Below are 21,922 nucleotides of genomic sequence, written 5' to 3' on the forward strand. Positions count from 1 at the left end.
AAGCTAGGATTTATCTTTTGTATGTAACAATGTGTGTAATGCTATTAAAGGTTATCAGCTTTGTGTGTTAGCAGCATGTTTCTGTAACTATGTTGGTTTTAGGTGCTCTATCTCTGTTACATTTGTAGTTTGATTAATTTAAAAATTGTCACCGGTGGAAAAGTATTTACCAGCAAAACTTGCCTGCAACATTGTTAAAATTTGTACTCAAAGGAGTAATTGCCAACCAGATTGCCATCTTTTTCTTTCACAAGTGCTAATGAAGAAATTTTTTTTCCATAGAAAAATCTTGAAAGATCTTTCGTCCGAAGACGCACGAGATAGAAAAGGAGATGATGAAAGTCCTGGTGTCTCTACTGTCACCTCTATGTCTGTTCCCACACCTATCTACCAGACCAGCAGTGGACAGTACAGTATGTTATATTAAATACACACCCAACTAGACATATTTCTGTTACACAAAACTATTTGGGGGAAAGTTTATATTGTATCTCATATATTTGACATGAAGATGAGCTTGTGGAAGGATTGGCAGTACAAATGATAGCTATTCCAGTTATCATTATTTGTTGGAATTATAGTAGTGGCTAGTTGCCCATGGTGAGATCAAGGCTCCATTGTACTAGGTGTTGTACATCCACATAGTAAGAGACGGACCATCCTTGTCCCAAAGAGCTTACCATATAAGTAGAATCAAAGAGTGGGAATAAGGTAGTAATATCCCTATTTTACGGATGGGGACGTGAGGCAGAGAGAGCTGAAGTGACTTGGCCTATGTCACATAGGAAGCTGATGGAAGAGCCAGGAATTTCACCCAGATTTCTTGACTCTCAGTTCAGTGCCTTAATCACAAGACCAACTTTCCTCTCCGATTAATTTCTTCCTTTCTAATATAACTTATTAAACTTTTTTAGTAATTGTCATGATTAATTGTTTGCTGTAGTGCTTTTCCTATAAGATCTGGAACTTGCATCCCTTTCAACTTGGTTCTCCTCCATGGTGCTTAGGTGTTTTCCTTATGCCCTCATCCTTGCAAATGGCACACCTTATTGGAAAGGACTCCTTTAGTCTGTGCTCTTCTGACTGAGAACTCAAAGTGGGTTGCAGCTCCAGACAGCCTTTCCTTCTTCTTGAAGGTATTCTCTCTGCCATGATATGCATGAAATGCCCCAAAACAATAGTCCAAGACTACAACTGATCTAATTAAAACAAGATTAAGTATAGCAAAAGTAAATAATATTTAAACAAAAGAAACAGTATACATAACATAGCTGTCGTGAAACTGCAAAAAGATTAGCTAGGCTTACCTTAACTTTAGCCATTAGCTGTAATAACAGAAGATACCTCCTCCTTCTAGAAAGACATTGTTCCTCACTGACCACCTTGGTCAGATTGCATCCAGGAGACACACCCTCCCCTGTCTGTGTCCCAGGAACTCCCCTTCTTGCAAGGCCGTGGTCATTTTTACCCTGTGATTACTTTAATCTCAAAGGTGGCAGATTATAGTATCAGGGTGGGAAGTTACATCAGCATTTCAACGAAGTATTATTTGATCAGCTTGGGGAAATAAATTAGTTGTTCCATACAATTGTTGTCCTCTGTTCCTGCTGTCATTCCCCCTTCTAGTTCTGGAAGGATCCTTTAACTTCCTTGCTCTAAATCTAACATTTCAAAGGCCATGTTGATCTTGTCTACCCATTAGCCAGCCTAACAAGTCAAAATGATTGAACGTGCTTTGCATGGCAGCTACTCCCAGCTAGAGATGTTAGAATGTGTCTGTATTCTTTTGTTGTTGGCCTTTTAACGTAACAATTCCCCATGTCTGTGCACCTACTGTGTATGAAGTGTAAACTGTTGGCAGAGACCAAATGATCTGCCCTATTACCCCAAACTGTGAACATATTTACTTGCAAACTAAATCTAGGATTACTAAAAGTAAGCATGCTGTTTTAAATTGAGTCCGATTCAAAACGTTTGCAAGTTAAAAATGAATTGAAATTCTGTAGTTAAAAAAAACAAACAAAATATATTTTTCCCTTTCTTTTTATATTGCATGCGATAAGCATGCAGTAGTTCCAGTGCAGTGTGTGACTGACATGGCTAGTTTCGATCTTCAGTTCATTGTCAAAGTACATGCTTCACTTCAAAAACGTATTTTGCTGCAGGGTAACAGTAGTCTAGGGGCAACTTATCCATTAAATGATTAAAACAGTAAAATGTCATATAAATCATAAATAAAGACATTTCTTTATAGTCTTGGATAATTTCTTTAATCAAATAAAGCTTGAATTTCCCCTTAAATGACATTGTAGAATTATAAACTTGTTTATTTATCCTGGAGAAAATTAATTAATACACTTAATTCTTGGAAAATATCTACTGGAAAATTTCAAGTAGTTTAGAATGTAAACAATTTGGGTAAATTAGTAAACTACATGGGGATTTAATATTTCATCTTGTTGTGATATCTATGTTAAAAATAGGAAAAGCTTTGTATGCAAGATTTTCAAAAGTGCAGAAGAATTCAGCTCCCATGTAAGCATTTAAATAAAGTGGCCTGATTTTCAAATGTGATCAGCACCCAGCAGCTTCCATTAAGAAAAAGACACTTCTCCTCCCATTAAGAATAACAGGAGTTGCTGGTTGATGGTTTTTTGGTTTTAATCAGGCCCCTGTGGTTTTTTAGGGGCTAAATTAAAATATAGGCAAATATGGAAATTTTCTGCATTTATTTTTAATTACAAAAATGTCCACATATAATAGTTACAACGTATGTTGCTTCTACCACCAACCTCTCCCAAAACCACTGTGTCACTCACCACTGATGTCACAATCTCACCACTTGACAATGTCACAATCTAGTCCGTCAACAGTGAGCTGTTCAGGCAGTCGCAGAGGGTGGGGAGGAGTGAAGGGAGCACTATTTCTACCAATAGTGAATTTTTCATGGGTGCAGGCCAGTCTATGTAAATGCATAAATATATATGCAAATAAGCCTCAGCCTTTTGGCTTGGCATGCCAGTGCAGCCTATAACTGGCATGGCTAGTTTAGTCTGTATGTTCTCTATTGCAGTGAAACTGAAAGTGTCAAATTTGGTCCAAAATTTAAAATGTGCATAAGCAAGGTTTTATAAAACCTGAGGCGAGTAGACATTTCCATGGCGTTGTGGGGGAGGAAGTGTAAAGCAATTTGTTAAACATTAAGTATTCCCTGAATGTTTGCAACCCAAACACTGCAACTTTGCACTTTTGCATGAGCCTGAAAGTGACCAGAAGCTGATGAGTCTCTTTTCAGTCTTCAAGCTATGTGAAATGCAAAACAGTAAACAAACCGCCCAAATCCTGGAAAATAAATTAGGTTGTTTACACTTTAATAGCCTACTGGATGTTAGTATCATATGTAAGGACATTTTGTTGTAAATATTTGGTTTTAACCCAACAGTGTCTCTGACTGCCCCATGACTGTCAAATCAGTCTTTAAAGATGGAACAAAATTGGCCTTCAAATCTTGGGGCTAATTTTTAAAGTACCAACTTAAGATAGGAGATTGCCTATTGGAAGTGAATGTACTCAGTACACAGAAGGAAAACCTTTTCTGTATATCTACCCTATTTTTTCTCTCTCTTTCATTGAAGTTACTATTGCCCCAAACGGAGCACTGCAGCTGGCCAGTTCAGGTACAGATGGTGTGCAGGGTCTGCAGACATTAACAATGACAAATGCTGGTGGCACTCAGCCTGGGACAACAATACTGCAGTATGCACAGACATCTGATGGTCAGCAGATACTTGTGCCCAGCAACCAGGTGGTAGTGCAGAGTGAGTATGTATTACAAAAAACTTTTGGAATACCGTCTCCCGTAAACGTGTAGCTTTCTAAGATTTTTTTTCCTTTTAATTTAATTTATTCTGCTGTCTTAACAGCTGCATCAGGAGACATGCAGACATATCAGATCCGCACCACGCCAACAACCACTTCCCTCCCACAGACTGTAGTGATGACATCTCCTGTCACCCTTACATCTCAGACAACCAAGACAGATGATCCACAGTTGAAACGAGAAATAAGGCTCATGAAGAACAGGTATGTAAGTTTCCATGTACTGTTATGTAACCAACTTCATAGCTGCAATCAGATTCTTAAACAGCATGCTAAATTATAACTTCAGATGGCAAATACATTAAAGGTATAGTCACCTTTGAAAATCACAATTCTGTCTGAAAATGATTTTTACCTGCTATAGCTGAGTAACATTTACGACTACTATACTATGAAAGACTAGAAGCTTCCTCTCTTTTCACTTAATTTTGTGTAATTAACAATGTAGTGTTGTTATAGCCATGTCAGTCCCAGAATATTAGAGAGACAAGTAACTGAGAAGAGCTCTGTGTAGCTCAAAAGCTTGTCTCTCTCACCAACAGAAGATGGTCCAATAAAAGATTCACCCACCTTGTCTCTCTAATGTTTTTCTTGGTTTTAGGTTGACAGTATTCCTTGATCTTTAGCGAAAACTAGAATTATGTATCCAAAATTCTGAATCCCACATAAGTTTAGTAATTGTGTCACCTATGTATTATTTATCCTACACCCAGTGTCACTAGAAAATGTCAGAAAGCTAGACCCAAACATACTAAAGATTTTGTCCCAGAAAAATTTGGGGAAAAGTGAACTTTTTTTCCTGTAAGCTAACCAGTTTTTGCTTAACCAAATATTTAACACATTCCTTGAACTGCCCTGTAGTTTTTCAGTTTGCTCTGCTAATGCCCGTAAGTAAACAAAACCTCCTCTTTATGAGTACCCTAACCTTAATTTTGTTAAATATTCAATTCAGACTACTCTTGTGTGTATATAGAGGATGTCTCATTTTAATTTTCTTTCTGCATATATAGTGACATATGTTTTCTTTCAATCTACTTGCTCTAGAGCAAAACTTCCAGTGCCATCTGCGTGCATTATCTAGGGTAGTACATGTCATTTAATTCTTGAGAAACATGAGACCCAGAACTTTCTGGAAACCAATGATTTTTGACCCCAGGGTTGCATTTTTGGTTTCTCATAGAGCCAGCTTTGTAAAGTTTCTGATGCTCATAGTAAAAAGGCCATTAACTTTAGAAAAACAAAATGTTTAGGGTTTTTTGCTTTGTTTTGATCATTTTCTTTGATCAGTCAATGCTTTCATGTGAGGTGAACAGAAAAATTAGTTTTCTGTAAAGATCTTCTTCTCCCCAGGTGTGAATGGTAGCTTCAGATGGAGTCAGTATTCAAAGCAAAACATGAGTGACTGAACACCTAATGATATACAGTAATTGACAACTTCTGCCTTTTGATTTCAGGGAAGCTGCTCGAGAATGCCGTAGAAAGAAGAAAGAATATGTTAAATGTCTGGAAAATCGAGTTGCGGTCCTGGAAAATCAAAACAAAACTCTAATTGAAGAGCTAAAAACTTTGAAAGATCTTTACTGCCATAAAAATGTGTAAGAAAAGGAGGCACAACTTTTTGTGGACTGTCTAAATTTCCATGGGGAATTTTTTATACCGAATTTTTTAAAATTAAATGAAAGGTCAAAAATGAAACTTTTCTACCTAGATTTCACAACTTAAAGACTATAAAGATTTTATTTACAACATGTTAGTGACAAACTACAAAAAGGAAACAAGAAAACCTCAACAAAACTCCTGCTGGCAGAACTGGAAACATCATTAAAATCAAGGTTACATCGGCAATAAAAGGACATGTACATTTTATCTGACAAGTAATTTGAATATCCTGAACTACAAATTAATTTGGTAACAACAGTAATATTCGATTACAGTTAAAATGTGGATAAGATGGAATCCTTGCCATTAGTTGAAAATTATTAGCAACATATATAACCAGTATAGGTTTTAATTTCTTACTGTTTTATGATCCTTATCTTTTCTTTCCGTTGTTTGTATGTAAATATTTTTATTTCAACCTGTAAATTCTAACTTTCAGGTGTAGAAGATAAAGAGAAGCTAATACTTTGCTAAAAGTATAAATTATGTTTACTTTTCTCAGCTGGCAATCTGTTTAAAGGTGGGGTTTTTTTTGTTCTGTTTTGTTTTTTTTTGTAAAATGTTTGTTGTGTTTGTTAAAGTTGGAGAGGTTTTGCAGAGGGCAATGGGAAAATTATTTTTCAGGCCTAACCCTGAAAGATGTCGAAGGCACATGAATAAGATGTTGACTTCTTACGAGTATTCAACACATTCAATTACTTTAAACCAACAGTTTGGCAGAATGGGTATAGCTGAACAAAAGTTGTCATGAGAATGCTTTTTTTTAAATAGTTTTGTTCTTGGTTACTGGGTGTGATAACCTATAATTGAAAAATAAATTGTGTGTTGATTATATATACAACTGAACATGCATTGCTTATTCTGTTTGGAGATCATATTATGCTTAATTAAAAAGTTTACAGACCAAAAAAAAGGAACAGTAAAATAAAAAGCTAAAGATACATACCAAAGGGTTTAATATGGTTCTAATATAGGGTTTATAAATTAAAAAAATAAAAGTGCACAATTACCAGACTGATTTTGTAAGGCAGGCAATATTTTGTGAAGTAATGGCATCTTTGTAAGAAAATGCTCTATTGAAAATAGTTAACGGCTGGTATATTTTTATAAGTAAACTATTACCTTTACAAATTCTAAAATGGAGTTTATATGCATATTTTAACAGTTTATACAGTTCCTTTTAGTAAACAAATAGATATTTTGTGTCTCAGATTGATTATATATTTTTATGGGTTAGCACAAAGTAAAATTAGATTCTCTTTGGAGTAGAAAATATTTGAATTACTTTTGTCTTTGTAAGCAACTGACCTGAAAAATAAACCCTAACGAATATTGTTGGGAAAAAGAAACAGATCAGCATTTTTTTCCATATTCAGTAAAAACTGCACGTGCTTGAACTTACTACAAAAATACTGTTGGGGATCCTAGTATGTATCGTTTTGACCCGTTTCTTTCCAGTAAAAGTTAAAGGATGTTTGACATGATCAGGACTCTTGAATATAAATAAAATATTGTGTAGACAATGATTATTGCATGAACAGTGAATATGTTATTTCCTGTAGTTAGGATTGGATACTGCTTCCATTATTTCAATGAGAATTGGGCCATGATCTGTGTTACTAAAATGTGGTAAGGCCACCAGTGAGTTGTACTAGCTCAGTCCTGAATGAAATTTAAAAATGTATTTGCTCCCCTTGTATGTTGTTTATATAAGGTCTATCAACATTTATTTTATTAATTAGTCTACTATATATATTGAGCTTCCTACTGAGCAGACTCTGAATTCCACAACTAAGTTGTTAGTGGGTTAGATAAATATTTTGTATTTGCAAAGTTTAATATAACATGTGGCTATTATGGGATATTGTTTGCTTTATAGTAGCTTTAAATAGAACTGAAATATACATTAGAATTCCTACTCGTGTCAAAAAATCTTTATGAAATGTTTCAAATGCATTTGTTGCCCAGCACTAGAAAAACTTGCATGCTTGCCACTCAACCCTGCTTGGGTAAAGACGACATCCTAGGAGGTTCTGAGTGCCTCAGAACTTCCATTAAGGTCAGTGGGAGTTCAGGATAATAAGCACCTCAGTAGCACTGGACTCGGTCAAACTCTGCCACTGAATATGTATGCACTATTCTCAATAACTTCAAAGGGAGACAGACTTGGGTCTGCAGGCAGAATCGGACCATCAATATTGAAGCTTTACGCAATGGCTTTCCTGTAAATGAAACTAACTTGAAATTCTTCTTTGTGGTATTTTGCTTCCAACTTTGTGCCATTGCTGTTCTTTTTAAAATTTCTTTTTTTGTGATAAAGGATTTTTTTTTTTTAAATGAAAGAACTGGCAAGTATCATTACAGTACAAAAAATGGTTGCTGATTCCTGCTCTGTTCTGCAGCTGAATGACTTTTATTACTGCCAGAGAGAAAAAATCCGTCAGTTTTACTCTATTGATGCAGTAGTGTTTGGAAAGAAGCAGCAAAGGTATATTCTTTATCGTGGAAGTATGAAGTGGTCACATTGGTTTGTTCCTTGAGTGATTACTTTTCAGGAGGAAGTTATTTTGGAAAGGGTGTAACATTGAATACTATTGGTCTAGTTACCTCCAGAGCTACATATTTCATATGAATTGTAAAGACTTGTTGAAATAAATAGGTGCTTGCAACTCTTGACCTCAATAATAAAGACCCCAAAATACAATTCTAATGTTCCTCATTTATTGAATCACAACTTATTTAGTTAAAGGGCTGCTTTTGAGTAACTTTGGTCCAAAATTTAATCACTCTTAAAATCACGATGTAGAGTTTCTTCTGTGGTCCAGCTCTTTTTTTTTTATATAACAAACCTCAACAGCTACCTGAAACTAGAAAATACTGTATGCTCTGCTGTTAGTGCTCCAGCAACTAGAAAATACTGTACACTCTGCTCCAGAAGAGGGAGCACAAGTTAACTGTAATAATCCCCTTCTATCTGTAAACACTCAACCTGCTGTTGTTAAAAATCAACACCTACAAGTACTGTAATTGAAAGAGATTGAGAAAAAAATTATTTTTTTCTGTTTACTTTTTGCATAGTTCCTGTGACACATACTGCAATCCTGTGCAGTATCTTTGGGGACCACTGTATTGAATTTATGAATGGTTTTGTCTTATTGTGTTCTGCTCTATCGGGGAGGGTTATCACAGCTCCTCCAGGAACTAAAAACAGTGGAGGGTAATTACCCTGGGGATTGTAAACCACACCAGAGAACCACCACCCCATGGGATGTTCGGATATACTGCTTAAAACTGGGTTTTCCAGAGAGATACTCAAAGAAATGGCTTTTGTATAAAAAGCTGAGCTTGAACTGACTCAGGGCCTTCACTTTGATTCAGCAAACAGAACCCTCTGTCTAAAAGAGGCCACAATCCTCATGGAGGAGTTGGAAAGACTTTGGCTTACAAGGGCCCCATAAAACTGATGGGTGACCTTTGGTAAGGTTTTAACATACATACAGGAACTATTATCCGTTTGTACATGTTTTCTCTGTATGCTTTTTTGTTCTTACAATAAATGTACTCTGCTGAGAAAGAGCTGTGTGGTACCTGGTAAAAATGCTGTGTCTGTCCTCAGAGAGATGGCACAGCACAGGTGCTGGCCTTTAGGCAGACTGACTTGCTGTGACTATCACAGTATATGATGGGAGTTTGCAGCCCTAAAACCCCCAATAAGAAGGAAGCTGGACAAGGGTCCCTGCCCAGAGACAGGGGACAGCTGGAGACCTGATTGGGCGTGCTTGGAGTGTACCATACAGGGGGGAAACAGGTGAAGTTCCCTTGAAAATTGGACTGTACCCATTGCGGTCTGTTAGACATTTCCCCCTGTTTGTGTCAGTCTCAGAAAGAACAAGTAATGGTCTCAAGTTGCAGTGGGGGAGGTTTAGGTTGGATATTAGGAAAAACTTTGTCACTAGGAGGGTGGTGAAGCACTGGAATGCGTTATCTAGGGAGGTGGTGGAATCTCCTTCCTTAGAGGTTTTTAAGGTCAGGCTTGTCAAAGCCCTGGCTGGGATGATTTAGTTGGGGATTGGTCCTGCTTTGAGCAGGGGGTTGGACTAGATGACCTCCTGAGGTCCCTTCCAACCCGGATAGTCTATTCTATGAAAACAGAAAAGTATGATTGTAAAATCACAAACACTTTTAGGGGACTTGGGCATATGTATTTACCTGAAACCACTTTTAACAATTTTTATTAGCTAGATTTCAAGTTGACGGGGGTGTCCTTTTATCCCAAAACTATTTCTATAGAACTGTACTGACAGTTCTATAGAAATGGTGCACAAACTATTCTGGTGCACAAACATGCCAGCACATGAAACAGTTAAATTGTTTTTTCCACAAACAAAACAAAATCTGTATCTATCTGGGTGGAAAATACATTTTATTTTAAAGATGCTAAGATGTTACAATATTAAACAATCACTTACATGACAACGTCCCTTTAAGCCTAGACTAGAATATACATTATGATTTTCTTAAATTATGAATTTTCTACTTTACCTTAACAAACAAGGGACCACTGTGCTGTGCCAGCCAACCACTGTAATGTACATTTTCTTTCATGGTCCTTCATTTAATGAACAACAACTATAACCTTATAACAACATGCTATAAAACAGGCTGGTTTTCATCATGCTTGTAAAGTTCAAGCCCCCTAGAATATACTCATGCAATTGTACAGCATCTTTCTCTATTGTGAATAGTTTTTACTTATGATACCTGTGATAATATTTTTAAAAAAATGCTTTATGGCAGGATGTGCACATGGGTGAGTTGGCTAGAGAAAAGGAAAAACCATATGCCTTTTACTAAACAAGGAGCATTTACCCACAGTCATTAAGGGTACGTATTTATAAAAAGCACGAGTGGCTGCCTGGTCATGCAGAGAATCTGAGAGAGGCCTCTCAAGTCTCTAGTGCAACCAAATGGCAGTGCGCTGTCCACCCCACCGTCAACAGAATCAGAGCAAGTGTAGTGCTCAGGGTCCTGGTGGCACTAATAAGATGAGCACTTATCCACTTTTTATATCGAGACACACGTACATAGATCCCAGGAAGTTTGGGTCGGCCACATCCAAATCCAAAACTGGTAATCCCTATCAGATAATATTTGCTGGTACCTAGGTGATAGCACACTAACGGTCCACCGCTATCTCCCTAACAAGACAAAAATGACACACACACACACCCCATATTGTTATTTCTAGTATTTTGAAATTCTAAGGCACAGAACATTAGAATTAAGATTATTATCTAACTTTTACTAATGGTAAAAAGAAAAAATTTATATCCCAAATATATGGATGAATCATGATAAATTTGCATCTGGTAACCTTAACCAGGCCAGACTATCATACCTACAACAGGTTTCTTATAGTCTATATTACTAAAGTTCTCAAAAATTTATCTCCTCCACAGGTCTACATTCTAGCATTCAGATCACCCTTAAGCTACATATCTACAAATTAATAACTGAATTCAAATTCAGTTATCTGAATTATGCATATATGCAAATAAATGCTGAGTTCCACTGTATAAACAGTAATGGCTTGATCAATTCCCAAATCACCTGTTCAAAGGAAGACTGCTGAAGAAGGTGGATAGGATGGTAGACAGAATGCTTGTGAATACACTATCATCTTTAATTATAGAAAATAAACTACCTGTCTTTCACATTAACGGGCCCAATATCTGCACTCTAAGGCCCAAACCTTGAAGTCCTATTGCAAATTCATGCCCTTTGACTTGAATACTGATGGTAAAACTAGCAAGAATCAAATCAAGTTAAATACAGCTTCCTCATTGAAGAAGTAAATAAGACAGTTCTACAGCCTCTACTGGTATGTGGTATGTCTTATTACTTCTACATTCCTTTGACTAAGTTTTACTATTAATGTCTTCCAGGTCCATTGTATCAGTTATGGCATGAACTGAATCGTAATCAGTGTTCTATGGCAGTAGCTTTCAAACTTTTTTACTGGTGACCCTTTTCACACAGCAAGTCTCTCAGTACAAACCCCCCCTTATAAATTAAAAACACGTTTTTATCTAACACCAGTATAAATGCTGGAGGCAAAGCAGGGCTTCGGGTGGAGGTTGACAGCTCGTGACCCCCATGTAATAACCTCACAACTCCCTGAGGGGTCCCGACCCCCACTTTGCGAACCCCTGTTCTATGGAGAGGTACTGCCATGCTACAAAGCTGCATGCTGTGTACTCCATGTGGAGAGCTGGTTACATAGCATGCTTGCAGTGTAAACAGATCAGTACAGTAAGGATCCTCCCTAAGACTAAGACTTTTCAGCTTGGAAAAGAGACGATTAAGGGGGGATATGATAGAGATCTATAAAATCATGACTGGTGTGGAGAAAGTAAATAAGTAGGGCCCTAACAAATTCACAGCCATGAAAAACTCATCACAGACCATGAAATCTGGTCTTTTGTGTACTTTACCCTATACTATACAGTTTTCACAGGGGAGACCAGCATTTCTCAAACTGGTGGTCCCAAACCAAAAGTGGGGTATGGGGTGGGGGGGTGTCTCAAGGCGATTCTAGGGGGGATTGCTATATTGCCACCTTTACTTCCGCGCTGCCTTCAGAGCTGGGCGGCTGGAAAGGGGCGGCTGCTGTGTGACAGCCCAGCTCTGAAGGCAGCACCACAGCAATAAAGGAGTACCGTACCATGCCATCCTTATTTCTGCACTGCTTCCTGCAGCTGGGGGAGGTTCCTGGAGGTGGGTCTGACCTGGCCCCAGGAGAGGCCCCTGCAGGTTAAAAGGAGGTCCCATCCCACACCAGCCCGTCCAGGACCAGCAGCTGGAGCCTGACATATGATAGGAGCCCTCAGGCAGGGTGCCTGCAGGCCTGCCCCTCCCTGGCTCTGGGCCCGGTGCTCAGGAGTTAAAGGTGCCTTGGGCTGGCTGTGTGTGTGGGAGAGGTGATCATGGAAACCCCCACGCACACCATGGTACCCTGGGCCGTCGCTCACCCATAGGGCCAGCCCCAAAAGTGAGGCCCCCCCCCGTGTCATGCCACCCTCACTTCTCCACTTCTGTTGGCGGTCGTGTTGCCTTCAGAGCCAAGCGCCCGGCCAGCAGCTGCAGATCTCTGGCTGCCCAGCGCTGAGGGCAGTGCCAGCAACAGCGCAGAAGTAAGGGCGGCAGTACTGCGACACCCTCCCATGATGTCCGTTTGGGTTGTGGCCCCCCCCACGGCTACAACACTCTGAACTTTCACATTTAAGTATCTGAAACCGTTACATTTATGATTTTTAAAATCCTATGACCATGAAATTGACCAAAAGCAACGGTGAATTTAGTAGGGCCCTATAAATAAGGAAGAACTAGGGGTCACCAAATGAAATTAATAGGCAGCAAGTTTAAAACAAACAAAAGGAACTGTTTCTTCACAAAACGCAGAGTCAGCCTGTGAACTCTTTGCCAGAAGATGTTGTGAAGACCAAGACTATAACGGTTCAAAATGAACTAGATAAGTTCATGGAGTTAAGTCCATCAATGGCTATTAGCCAGGATGGGGAGGGGTGCAAAACCATGCTCTGAAGTGTCCCTAGCCTCTCTTTGCCAGAAGCTGGGAATGGGTGACAGGGGATGGATCATTTCATGACTACCTGTTCTGTTCATTCCCTCTGAAGCACCTGGCATTGGCCACTGTTGGAGGACAGGATACTGGACTAGATGGACCTTTGGTCTAACCCCGTATGGCTATTCTTATTAAAATTATATAATACTAATGAGGAGTCTTGGTGACTCCACAATTGAGTGGAACTCCAATTGAGTGGAACTCCAACAGCTTATCATCAGACCACAAAATGTAATAATATCCTTTTATACTTGTTTGCTTATTTATTGCTTTAGTGTATAGTTTTGAAATTAGTAAATGGTGCAAGAGATTTCAATAGAATCTCTCAGTAAAGAGTAGGAGAAGTCAAAAATACTCAATTTTCTTGTTGTAATAATGATATTTAATAGCGTTATGACTTGGTTTTAGCAGCACTATGAAATGCTAGAGAGACAAGACAAGGTAATATCTTTTATTGCACCAACTTCTGTGGGTGACACAGTTGAGCTTTTGAGCTACATAAAGTTCTTCATCTAAGAGCTCTGTGTAAGCTCAAAAGCTCATCTGTCTCACCCACAGAAGTTGGTCCAATAAAGATATTACCTCACCTATCTTGTCTCTCTAATAATCTGCAAGCAACTCGGCTACAACACTGCATACAATTATGAAATTTTATCAGTTTGATGCCAAAATCATAGTATTAAGACTTTGAAACATCAGGGCAATACTGCTGTGAAAATCATCACTACACCCATAGTACACACAAAATTAATTATAAACAATGGTAAATTAGAAGGAAATTAATATATAAGGGGTTCTGGTGACTTAAAAGTGAATCCTAGATGTTCATTTTGTGCTAGTAACTTTTGTCTCATTTCCTCCTTTCCCTATTGCCTTTGCTGTATTTCGTCTTTATTCTCTAAGACACATTGACTAAACTGGGGCCATATATGCATAGGGCCAGATTTTCAAGAGAGCTCAGCAGCTAGCAGCTCCTACTGTTCTCAATGAGGGGGGGGGGTTGAAGGTTGGTGCGGTGAAGATTCTCCATTAATCTCAATGGGAGATGCTAAGATCTGAGCACTTCTGAAAGTCTTGCAACTAAACCACTTTGCTCACCAACATGTATAGGTACTTCTTGTCAAACACAAAGAAGCATGAACTTATATTAAATGCACAGATTTAGTGTGGATGTATGCTACACAGACACATTATATTTATATAATTACATATGTGCACCGTTTGTGCATATTTATACATATAAATAAAACCTTTTGTATTTTATTGTAATCATCTTTATGTCAAGCACTGCATAAATAAACAATTTGTCTTGTTTTTGTTCTTCCTTCTTTCTGTCAACTTGGTCTTTCCTTCTACTGTGTATCACTGTTTTTAAATTCAGATTATTTTTCTCTAAAATCATCATTCTTTCCTCTTGTTTGTCCGATACCTTTCACTCTTCTGACTTGACCATTGTTTTCTGTTTATTATTCCTACTGTATTAATGCCCAAAATCCTGGTCCCAATGAAGCCAATGAGAGTTCTGATGTCAGATTTCCATGGCAGAAGGCTGGGACAGTACATTTACAAATAGAAAATTCCAGTCTTACCTGACAGCTATCGATACCTCCAGATTCCAAGCCAGCACAAAACATATTATTATTAATCATCCCTGCATACCATTCAAAACCATTACAAATATCAGAAGGAATAATGTCTACTGGAGCTTCTTGTAATATAGGTGAGCCTTCACCTGTAATGGAACACAGAACATATAGAAGATGAACCATTTTGCTACTACAATTGTAGCATTTTTGTGCACATAATTTTCAGTTCAGTGCGACTACTTGCGCTGAAAATTAAGAACGTTTATGAATACGATTTGGCTTTAAGAAACTGCTTTATCATCGGTTTCAGAGTAGCAGTCGTGTTAGTCTGTATTCGCAAAAAGAAAGGGAGTACTTGTGGCACCTTAGAGACTAACAAATTTATTTGAGCATAAGCTTTTGTGAGCTACAGCTCACTTCACTGACTGCATTCGATGAAGTGAGCTGTAGCTCACAAACGCTTACCCTCAAATAAATTTGTTAGTCTCTAAGGTGCCACAAGTACTCCTTTTCTTTTTGCTTTATCACTGAATGTCTCAGTGTACCATTTGTGTCAAGGCTGTGTTACATATCTCCCAGACCTGGTACAATGGAGGAGAGTCTTTAAATCGTGTTGGTTGCCCATTCAAATGGGCCAATGGGCTGGCTGAAGCTAGGAGAACCAATTTTCTCTAACTTCTCTGCAGGGGTCTGAAGGAGTGGAATTTCCCCAAAAGCAGAACAAAAATAAAAGGTTTTAGCCATGGGTTTTAGAAAAAACAGAGCCTCAGAGTGAACTAACGTGAGGTAGGGAATGGTGTACAGGTTTTCTATTGTTTAGTCTGGATCTATATCGTTCTTGTCTTGTGCTATCTAATGTGTCTGTTTGCTTCCACTATCGTGTCCCTGAAGAGGTAAACTGTAAACCAGTTTCCTACAAGGTGGGACTCTGGAAAAGAGTGTGCTACGCTACTGGGGAGTCTGGGGGAGATGGCACTAGTCATGGAGCTGATGCAGTTAGACTGGGCGTTCAGCTCAGAAGTGATGTGAGACAGAGGATCTATACCCTACGTGTGGGCCTGCAGAGGTAGTACCTGGATTCTGTTCAGTCTCAAGAAGCTTAGAAGCACATGGGCCTGGAAGCCAAAGACAGTAGCCTGGTGTGTCCAGCAAGAGGATTTTTACCATGGCTGTGACAACATGCGCAAGTCATTGCAGGATTGGGGGTGAAGGTGTTATTTGACACATCTGCCTTTCTGACTCTGAAGAAACATGTGAGATACTAGTACTTAGAACTTTCAAAGCGCAGGGGCCATGTTGTGTCTCGCAGGCTCATCTGATCCCCGATGCCCTTGTATCTTCCCTTAGGGAGGCAGCTCCACTACGAAAGTTACTACACGCTGAGTCTGTGCTCATTGGTGTTTAGAGAGGAGAGGAGAGAATCCTGTGCAGACCTGCCAGCCCCCCTACTCATTTGGAGCCCTACATAGCCTCAAACTTTCTATATCTAATTTACTGTTGCTAAGTATAACGTTTTTCTAAGTGCTAATGTCTGGGAACTGAAACGAGAATCTAAAAGTCAAGTTCAGTTCTTCCTTCTTTTACATTATCCCTTGACTAAAGACTAAGGACCAAACTATGCCCTCAGTTACACTTGTTCAGCCCTGGGTTGCCTTCAGTGGGGGTATAACTGAATTTGACTTGCAGAATGATTTACAGGTGATGTACATGGAGATTTGAATCCAGCTTGACTTTCAGACCTTTTTGTGAGTTTGAGCTGCTGATGGGTAGAAAAAATAACTTTTTACTTGTAAACTGAAAATTGTATGTGAAAAAACACCTAACAGAGTTTCACAATATTAGCAGAACTGCACTTTAAGCAATCAAGTTTTGTGCTAAGCAGAGCTGATTCCTTTAAGTGGGCTCAGTCGCACTGAAAAATACTCTGTTCTCTTCATTTTGACTTTTTACCTAAAAAAAAGTCATTCCTAATCCTAATAACCTGAGGCCCATAGGTAGAGTTTTAATGGTATTGTTATTCCAGGTACTAAAACTTTCATGCTTCATCAAATTCTCTCTTTCTCTGTATAAAATGAAGGCAGTAGGAGTACATCATGGTTTTTGTAATTAAAAGGAGGATGCATTTGGAATAAAGCCAAGGAGAGCATGAATGGCAGCAGTATCTAGGAAAGAAATGCCAAAAATAACAGATGGTTTCAAAAAAGCTTCCCTTGAAGCTAAAACAGAACCACATCATTTAAATAATGCCTTCACAGCAAGTAAGCTTGTGTCATAAATATAAAGGGAAGGATAACCACCTTTCTGTATACAGTGCTATAAAATCCCTCCTGGCCAGAGGCAAAATCCTTTCACCTGTAAAGGGTTAAGAAGCTAAGGTACCCTCGCTGGCACCTGACCCAAAATGACCAATGAGGGGACAAGATACTTTCAAATCTGGAGGGGGGAAAAAGGTTTCTGTCTGTCTGTGTGATACCTTTGCTGGGAACAGATCAAGGATGCAAGCCCTCCAATTCCTGTAAAGTTAGTAAGTAATCTAGCTAGAAAATGCATTAGGTTTTCTTTGTTTTGGCTTGTAAATTCACCGTGCTGGAGGAAATGTGTATTCCTGTTTTTGTGTCTTTTTGTAACTTAAGGTTTTGCCTAGAGGGATTCTCTATGTTTTGAATCTGACTGCCTGTAAGATTATCTTCCATTCTGATCTTACAGAGTTGTTCTCCTATCTTTTTTTGTTCTTCTAGTAAAGTTCTGATTTTTTAGAATCTGATTGGGTTTTTTGGGTCTTAAAAATCCAAGGCTGGTTTGTGCTCATCTTATTTATTCTCAAGCCTCCCCAGGAAAGGGTGTGTAAGGACTTGGGGGGATATTTTGGGGAAACAGGAACTCCAAGTGGTCCTTTCCCTGTTCTTTGTCTAAATCACTTGGTAGTGGTAGCATACTGTTCAAGGACAAGGCAAAGTTTGTGCCTTGGGAAAGTTTTTAACCTAAGCTGGTAAAAATAAGCTTAGGAGGTCTTTCATGCGGGTCCCCACATCTGTACCCCAGAGTTCAGAGTGGGGAAGGAACCCTGATAGCTTGCATTACTTGAAATCAGCTCTCTCTTGGATTACCAGTTAGTTTAATTAATAAAAAAAAAAAATCAAGCAAATCTTTACCTTTCTCTGCAATACTTCCCCAACCACTTATGAAGCACTCTGTTTGGTTGTTGATGTTTAGATGAATGTGAACAAAGGGTAAGCAGATGGGCTGAATATAGTCATTGTAGTTTACAGATTTATATAGTTTAAATAATGCAATATCATTTTCAAATGTCTGTATTCTGAATTCTGAATGGACAAAAATCTCTCTCACGCTACTTTTCACAGTATGTCTCTCAGGTCTGGAAGTATCATGAAGGCCAATCACAACCCTCCAGTAGTATGGGTCCCTAAAAGAGAATCAACAATTAATTTCTTACATCTGTGGTACAATAAAGAAATTACTTGTTTGCATTCTTTAAAATTGGTTTTGTTTTGTTGGCAACTTACGCACATTTGACAACATGCTTTGAAAATCCCATATTAAATATTTTTGGGACAAGTTCATGAGAGATTGCCTCATATTTGGAAGGCAAATCCAGATCAATACTTTCAGTTAATATTCAGATTTGGCTGCCCAGCTATGCCTGTGGAGCTCAGTGGTGAGTTGTTTAGGAGAAAAGATACAAACAGATTTTTTTTTTTTAATATAGAAATGTTGAATGCTTAGTGAAAGAAGCATGGCATACTGACAGTAAAAGAAACAGGCTCTTTAATAAAGAAGTCTAGAGGTGAGATTCTAAGAGGTGCAGCTCAGTACTCACAGCAAAAGTGGCATTAAGCTATCTTTGCACCTTCTAGATTCTGGGCTGCTCTGGGGCTGGAGAGGTATGCATTGTAACTTAAGATAGCTCTGGGGACCTAAGGATGTGTAAGTAGATTAATAAGCCTCTTTTGAGGCGTTTATTACTGTACTGTAAAATGAAAGTTTAGCCTCTGATAGTCTTTTAGTATTTTCTAAATAAAGGTTTTACAACCTCATAGAAAAAAGAGATGAAGTACTGCTTTCTTTAGAAAAACTGAAAAATCCCCTGCAATGTTTGCTACCCAAATATTGCAACATTTTGCTAGTGCAGTACGTTACTGAACAGTAAAGCTGATTGGGGAAAAAATATTCCTGGAAGAAATTTCAACATTTAGTCAAAAACCTGAAAAATGTTGGCCGAAAACCTCAGTCTACTCTTAAGCCTGCCCTCTGTGTTGGCACTGTTGATGTGGAGCCCCATGCTGGGGATGCAGAGATCTCCAAACACCATTACTGTAGCTACAGACCCTCTGGTGGAGGGCTACTTATGGGCTTAAGTTGCACAGAATGTTTTAAGCTCCTCTGAGCCGAGTGGATGCCAACACTGGGGAATATTGGGACATAGGAGTCAGACGTTTACTGCTCAGTAATTGTTGTACAACCTTAGAACCCAATCCATGCGAGTCTGGCAAAACTTGCACTGATTTCCATAGTGTAGTATCTGGTCCTCCATTTTGCTCAAGGATAATGCTGATATGATTTAAAATTACACTATGGAAGTTATAGGTGATGCATTTCTGGTCAGTTATATCTTTCTCACACTTAACTTAACAGAAGAGGTTTAGAATTTAATACATACATATGTCCTCTAGTACAATGCGCTGCTGTCAGCACTGAATACTCATCAATTAAAGATCCACCGCACAGATGTTTAAATCCTATGCCATATTGGTAAACTTGGAGACTAACTTGCCACGGCCATGCTCCGAGCTGTGCATCATGTCCACCTACAATCCGAGGTCCTGATATCATATCCACCAGTACCCGCTCTCCACACTCTACAAAACAAAACACAGTAAGTTAAATTGTTCAGATTGCAATATGAAGATTTTTTGTGCATTTCTAGTGTTTTCTGCATGGGTTTTACAAAAGGTTTACCAATGTTATTACAACTAGTTTTTGCATTCCCATTTAGAGCCCTGGTTCAGCAAAGTGCTTGAGAGTGTGCTTAAGTCCATCACTTCATCTATGTTTAAGTGCTTTTGCTGAATAGGGCTCACTTTAAGCAAGTGGTTGAACTGCCTTTAAGAAATGTACAGAAAGTTGCACAGAGGTATGTATTGTAGTGGTGTCTTATACGATATTGTGCTTATATAACGTGACTGTACCAACAATTAATTAAAAAGTATTAATAAAAATAGTGCAAACTCTTCTTTAAAGCTATGCAAGAATTTTGAAATTATTTCACAGTGAAAAGTTTAAGTGAGTTTTAACATTATACTTTGCATTGATGTCCAAGGTCTTCAAAGAACTTTACAAAGGGTGGGTAGTATTATCTGAGGTGTGGTAAACAACATAACACAGCAGGTCAGCAGCAAGGCTGGCAACAGAACCCAGCTCATCTGCGTTTCCAGTTCCCTACTCTAAACACATGACATTCCTGCCTTCTGGACTCACAGTATTTACTCTGGTGATGAAGCATTTTATCATGTATTCGGAATTACCTTCAGGCTTGGCTTACAGAGTCAGCTACCCAGGATACCTATCTATCTTAGGTAGGTATGTGGCCCCCATGACCATAGTATCTGAGCACTGTAATGGATTTAGCATCATCCACAAGATAGGAAAGCACTATTATCCCCATTTTACAGCTAGTCTCTGAGTCGCAGCTCCCTAAGTGACTCGTGGATCACACATGAAGCCTATGGCACAGCGGGGAATTTAAGCGAGGGCTTGAATGGCCCAGGACAGCACCCTAACCACTCGACCACCCTTCTTTTCCATACCGATACCAAATGTAAGCATAGGTACTGGAACTAGGTGTCAGGGCGGGGGGCGCGGAACCCTCGGGCTTGAAGGGTTTTCTATCACATACATGGTTTACGCTTTAGTTCAACGGCTCTCAGTGCCCCTACTATACAAATTGTTCCAGCACCGCTGAATGGAAGGGGCTTCCAGCACATGTTGGGATTCCCCCCGAGACCTTTCCAGCGCAGCAGCCTAGCGAGAACACTTCATCCAGACCACGGGGCTCCAAAACCCGCAGAGTTTGACTCTGGATTTCACCCTGCAGGTTCCCTTATGTGGCATATGCAGCACCGCTCGGCTGAGGCGATCAGCAACTTCACCGTCCCGATCATGCCTGTGATGCCGTGGGCACTGCTCGTGGGGGCCTGACGAGGCCTGAAGTACTTGACATACTCCCAGGGGACAACCTCCTCCTCTCCCCCGGCCCTCCAGCCGCCGGCGCGGGCCAGGGGCGGAAGCTTCGCGGCCTGACGCTCTCGCTCCGTGTTACCGCGGCGCCCCCGGTGCAGCGCACGGGCGGCGGAGACAGCACCAAAGCTACCAGCCCCTCCCACGGCAGCGGGCGCCTGGGCCCTTCCCTCCCGCCCGTCCGCCCGCCCGCCCGCCCCTCAGGGCTCTGCCCAGCCGGCCCTGGAGAGACACGGGGAGGTTGGCGGGCAGCCTCATGGGCCGGGAAACTCGGGGGGGGACGGGGGTCACTTCTGCGCAAGCGCACTCGAGTCGCACCAAAGAGTAACGGAAAATTTGGTTCCGACAGTGGGCAGCGTGCGCACGCGCAGTGCGGGGCTTGGGGCTCTGCGGTGCCTCAGGCACGGCCCCCGCAAGCCGCTGCGACGGCCCCCGGCCTCTCGCAACTCCCAGCCGCGGGAACCTTACTGCTCGTGGAGCTCCGCGGGGCCAGGAGCCCGGCGCTGCGGCCCGCTCGCAGCAGCACCACCACCAGGGCGGCGGCACAGAGGCTCGGCCACATCGTCCTGGGAGCAAACAAAATGGCGGCTGGTTCTCGTCCAACGGTTATTCCCGCGCCGCTGGCGCGAGGCTGCTGGCCACGTGACCAGGGAGAGGCGCCTGGCCCTGGCCGCGTGCCTCCGCTGTGGCGGCCATGTAGAAAGGCGGGAGTGGGACATTAGGATCGGGCCTAGGGCAGAGTTTGGGGCAGGAGGGGGCTTGAGTCTGTCGGGGGAGAAGAGGGACCAGGGTTCAGCGTGGGGGCGGGCGGGGGACAAGGAGGCGCAGGGTCTGATGGAAAGGGGAGCAGCAGGGTGACTAGGCTTGGGAGACGGCAGGTCTGTGGGGAAGGGTGGTGTGA

General features: G+C 40.4%; 2 protein-coding genes across 2 annotated transcripts in view; one reads left to right on the forward strand and one right to left on the reverse strand.

Moving 5' to 3' along the window:
- Nucleotides 1–6,623, forward strand: part of ATF1 (activating transcription factor 1) — a 32,926-nt gene extending 26,303 nt beyond the window's left edge. Inside the window, exons 5-8 of the mRNA XM_073319105.1 lie at nt 283–413; nt 3,636–3,818; nt 3,924–4,083; nt 5,334–6,623. Of these exons, the coding sequence (XP_073175206.1) occupies nt 283–413; nt 3,636–3,818; nt 3,924–4,083; nt 5,334–5,478 (619 nt within the window). The 3' untranslated portion in view covers nt 5,479–6,623. The remainder of the gene's footprint in view (nt 1–282; nt 414–3,635; nt 3,819–3,923; nt 4,084–5,333) is intronic.
- A 3,299-nt stretch (nt 6,624–9,922) lies between these two features.
- Nucleotides 9,923–21,635, reverse strand: TMPRSS12 (transmembrane serine protease 12). The gene is given in 5 exon segments (XM_073319106.1): nt 9,923–10,736; nt 14,770–14,912; nt 17,919–18,190; nt 19,445–19,643; nt 21,340–21,635. Coding segments are annotated over 5 exon segments (1,137 nt in total). The 5' UTR covers nt 21,584–21,635; the 3' UTR covers nt 9,923–10,457.
- Nucleotides 21,636–21,922: the final 287 nt, after the last annotated feature.

Source organism: Lepidochelys kempii, chromosome 20, assembly GCF_965140265.1.
Source record: "Lepidochelys kempii isolate rLepKem1 chromosome 20, rLepKem1.hap2, whole genome shotgun sequence".
Classification (NCBI taxonomy): domain Eukaryota; kingdom Metazoa; phylum Chordata; order Testudines; family Cheloniidae; genus Lepidochelys; species Lepidochelys kempii.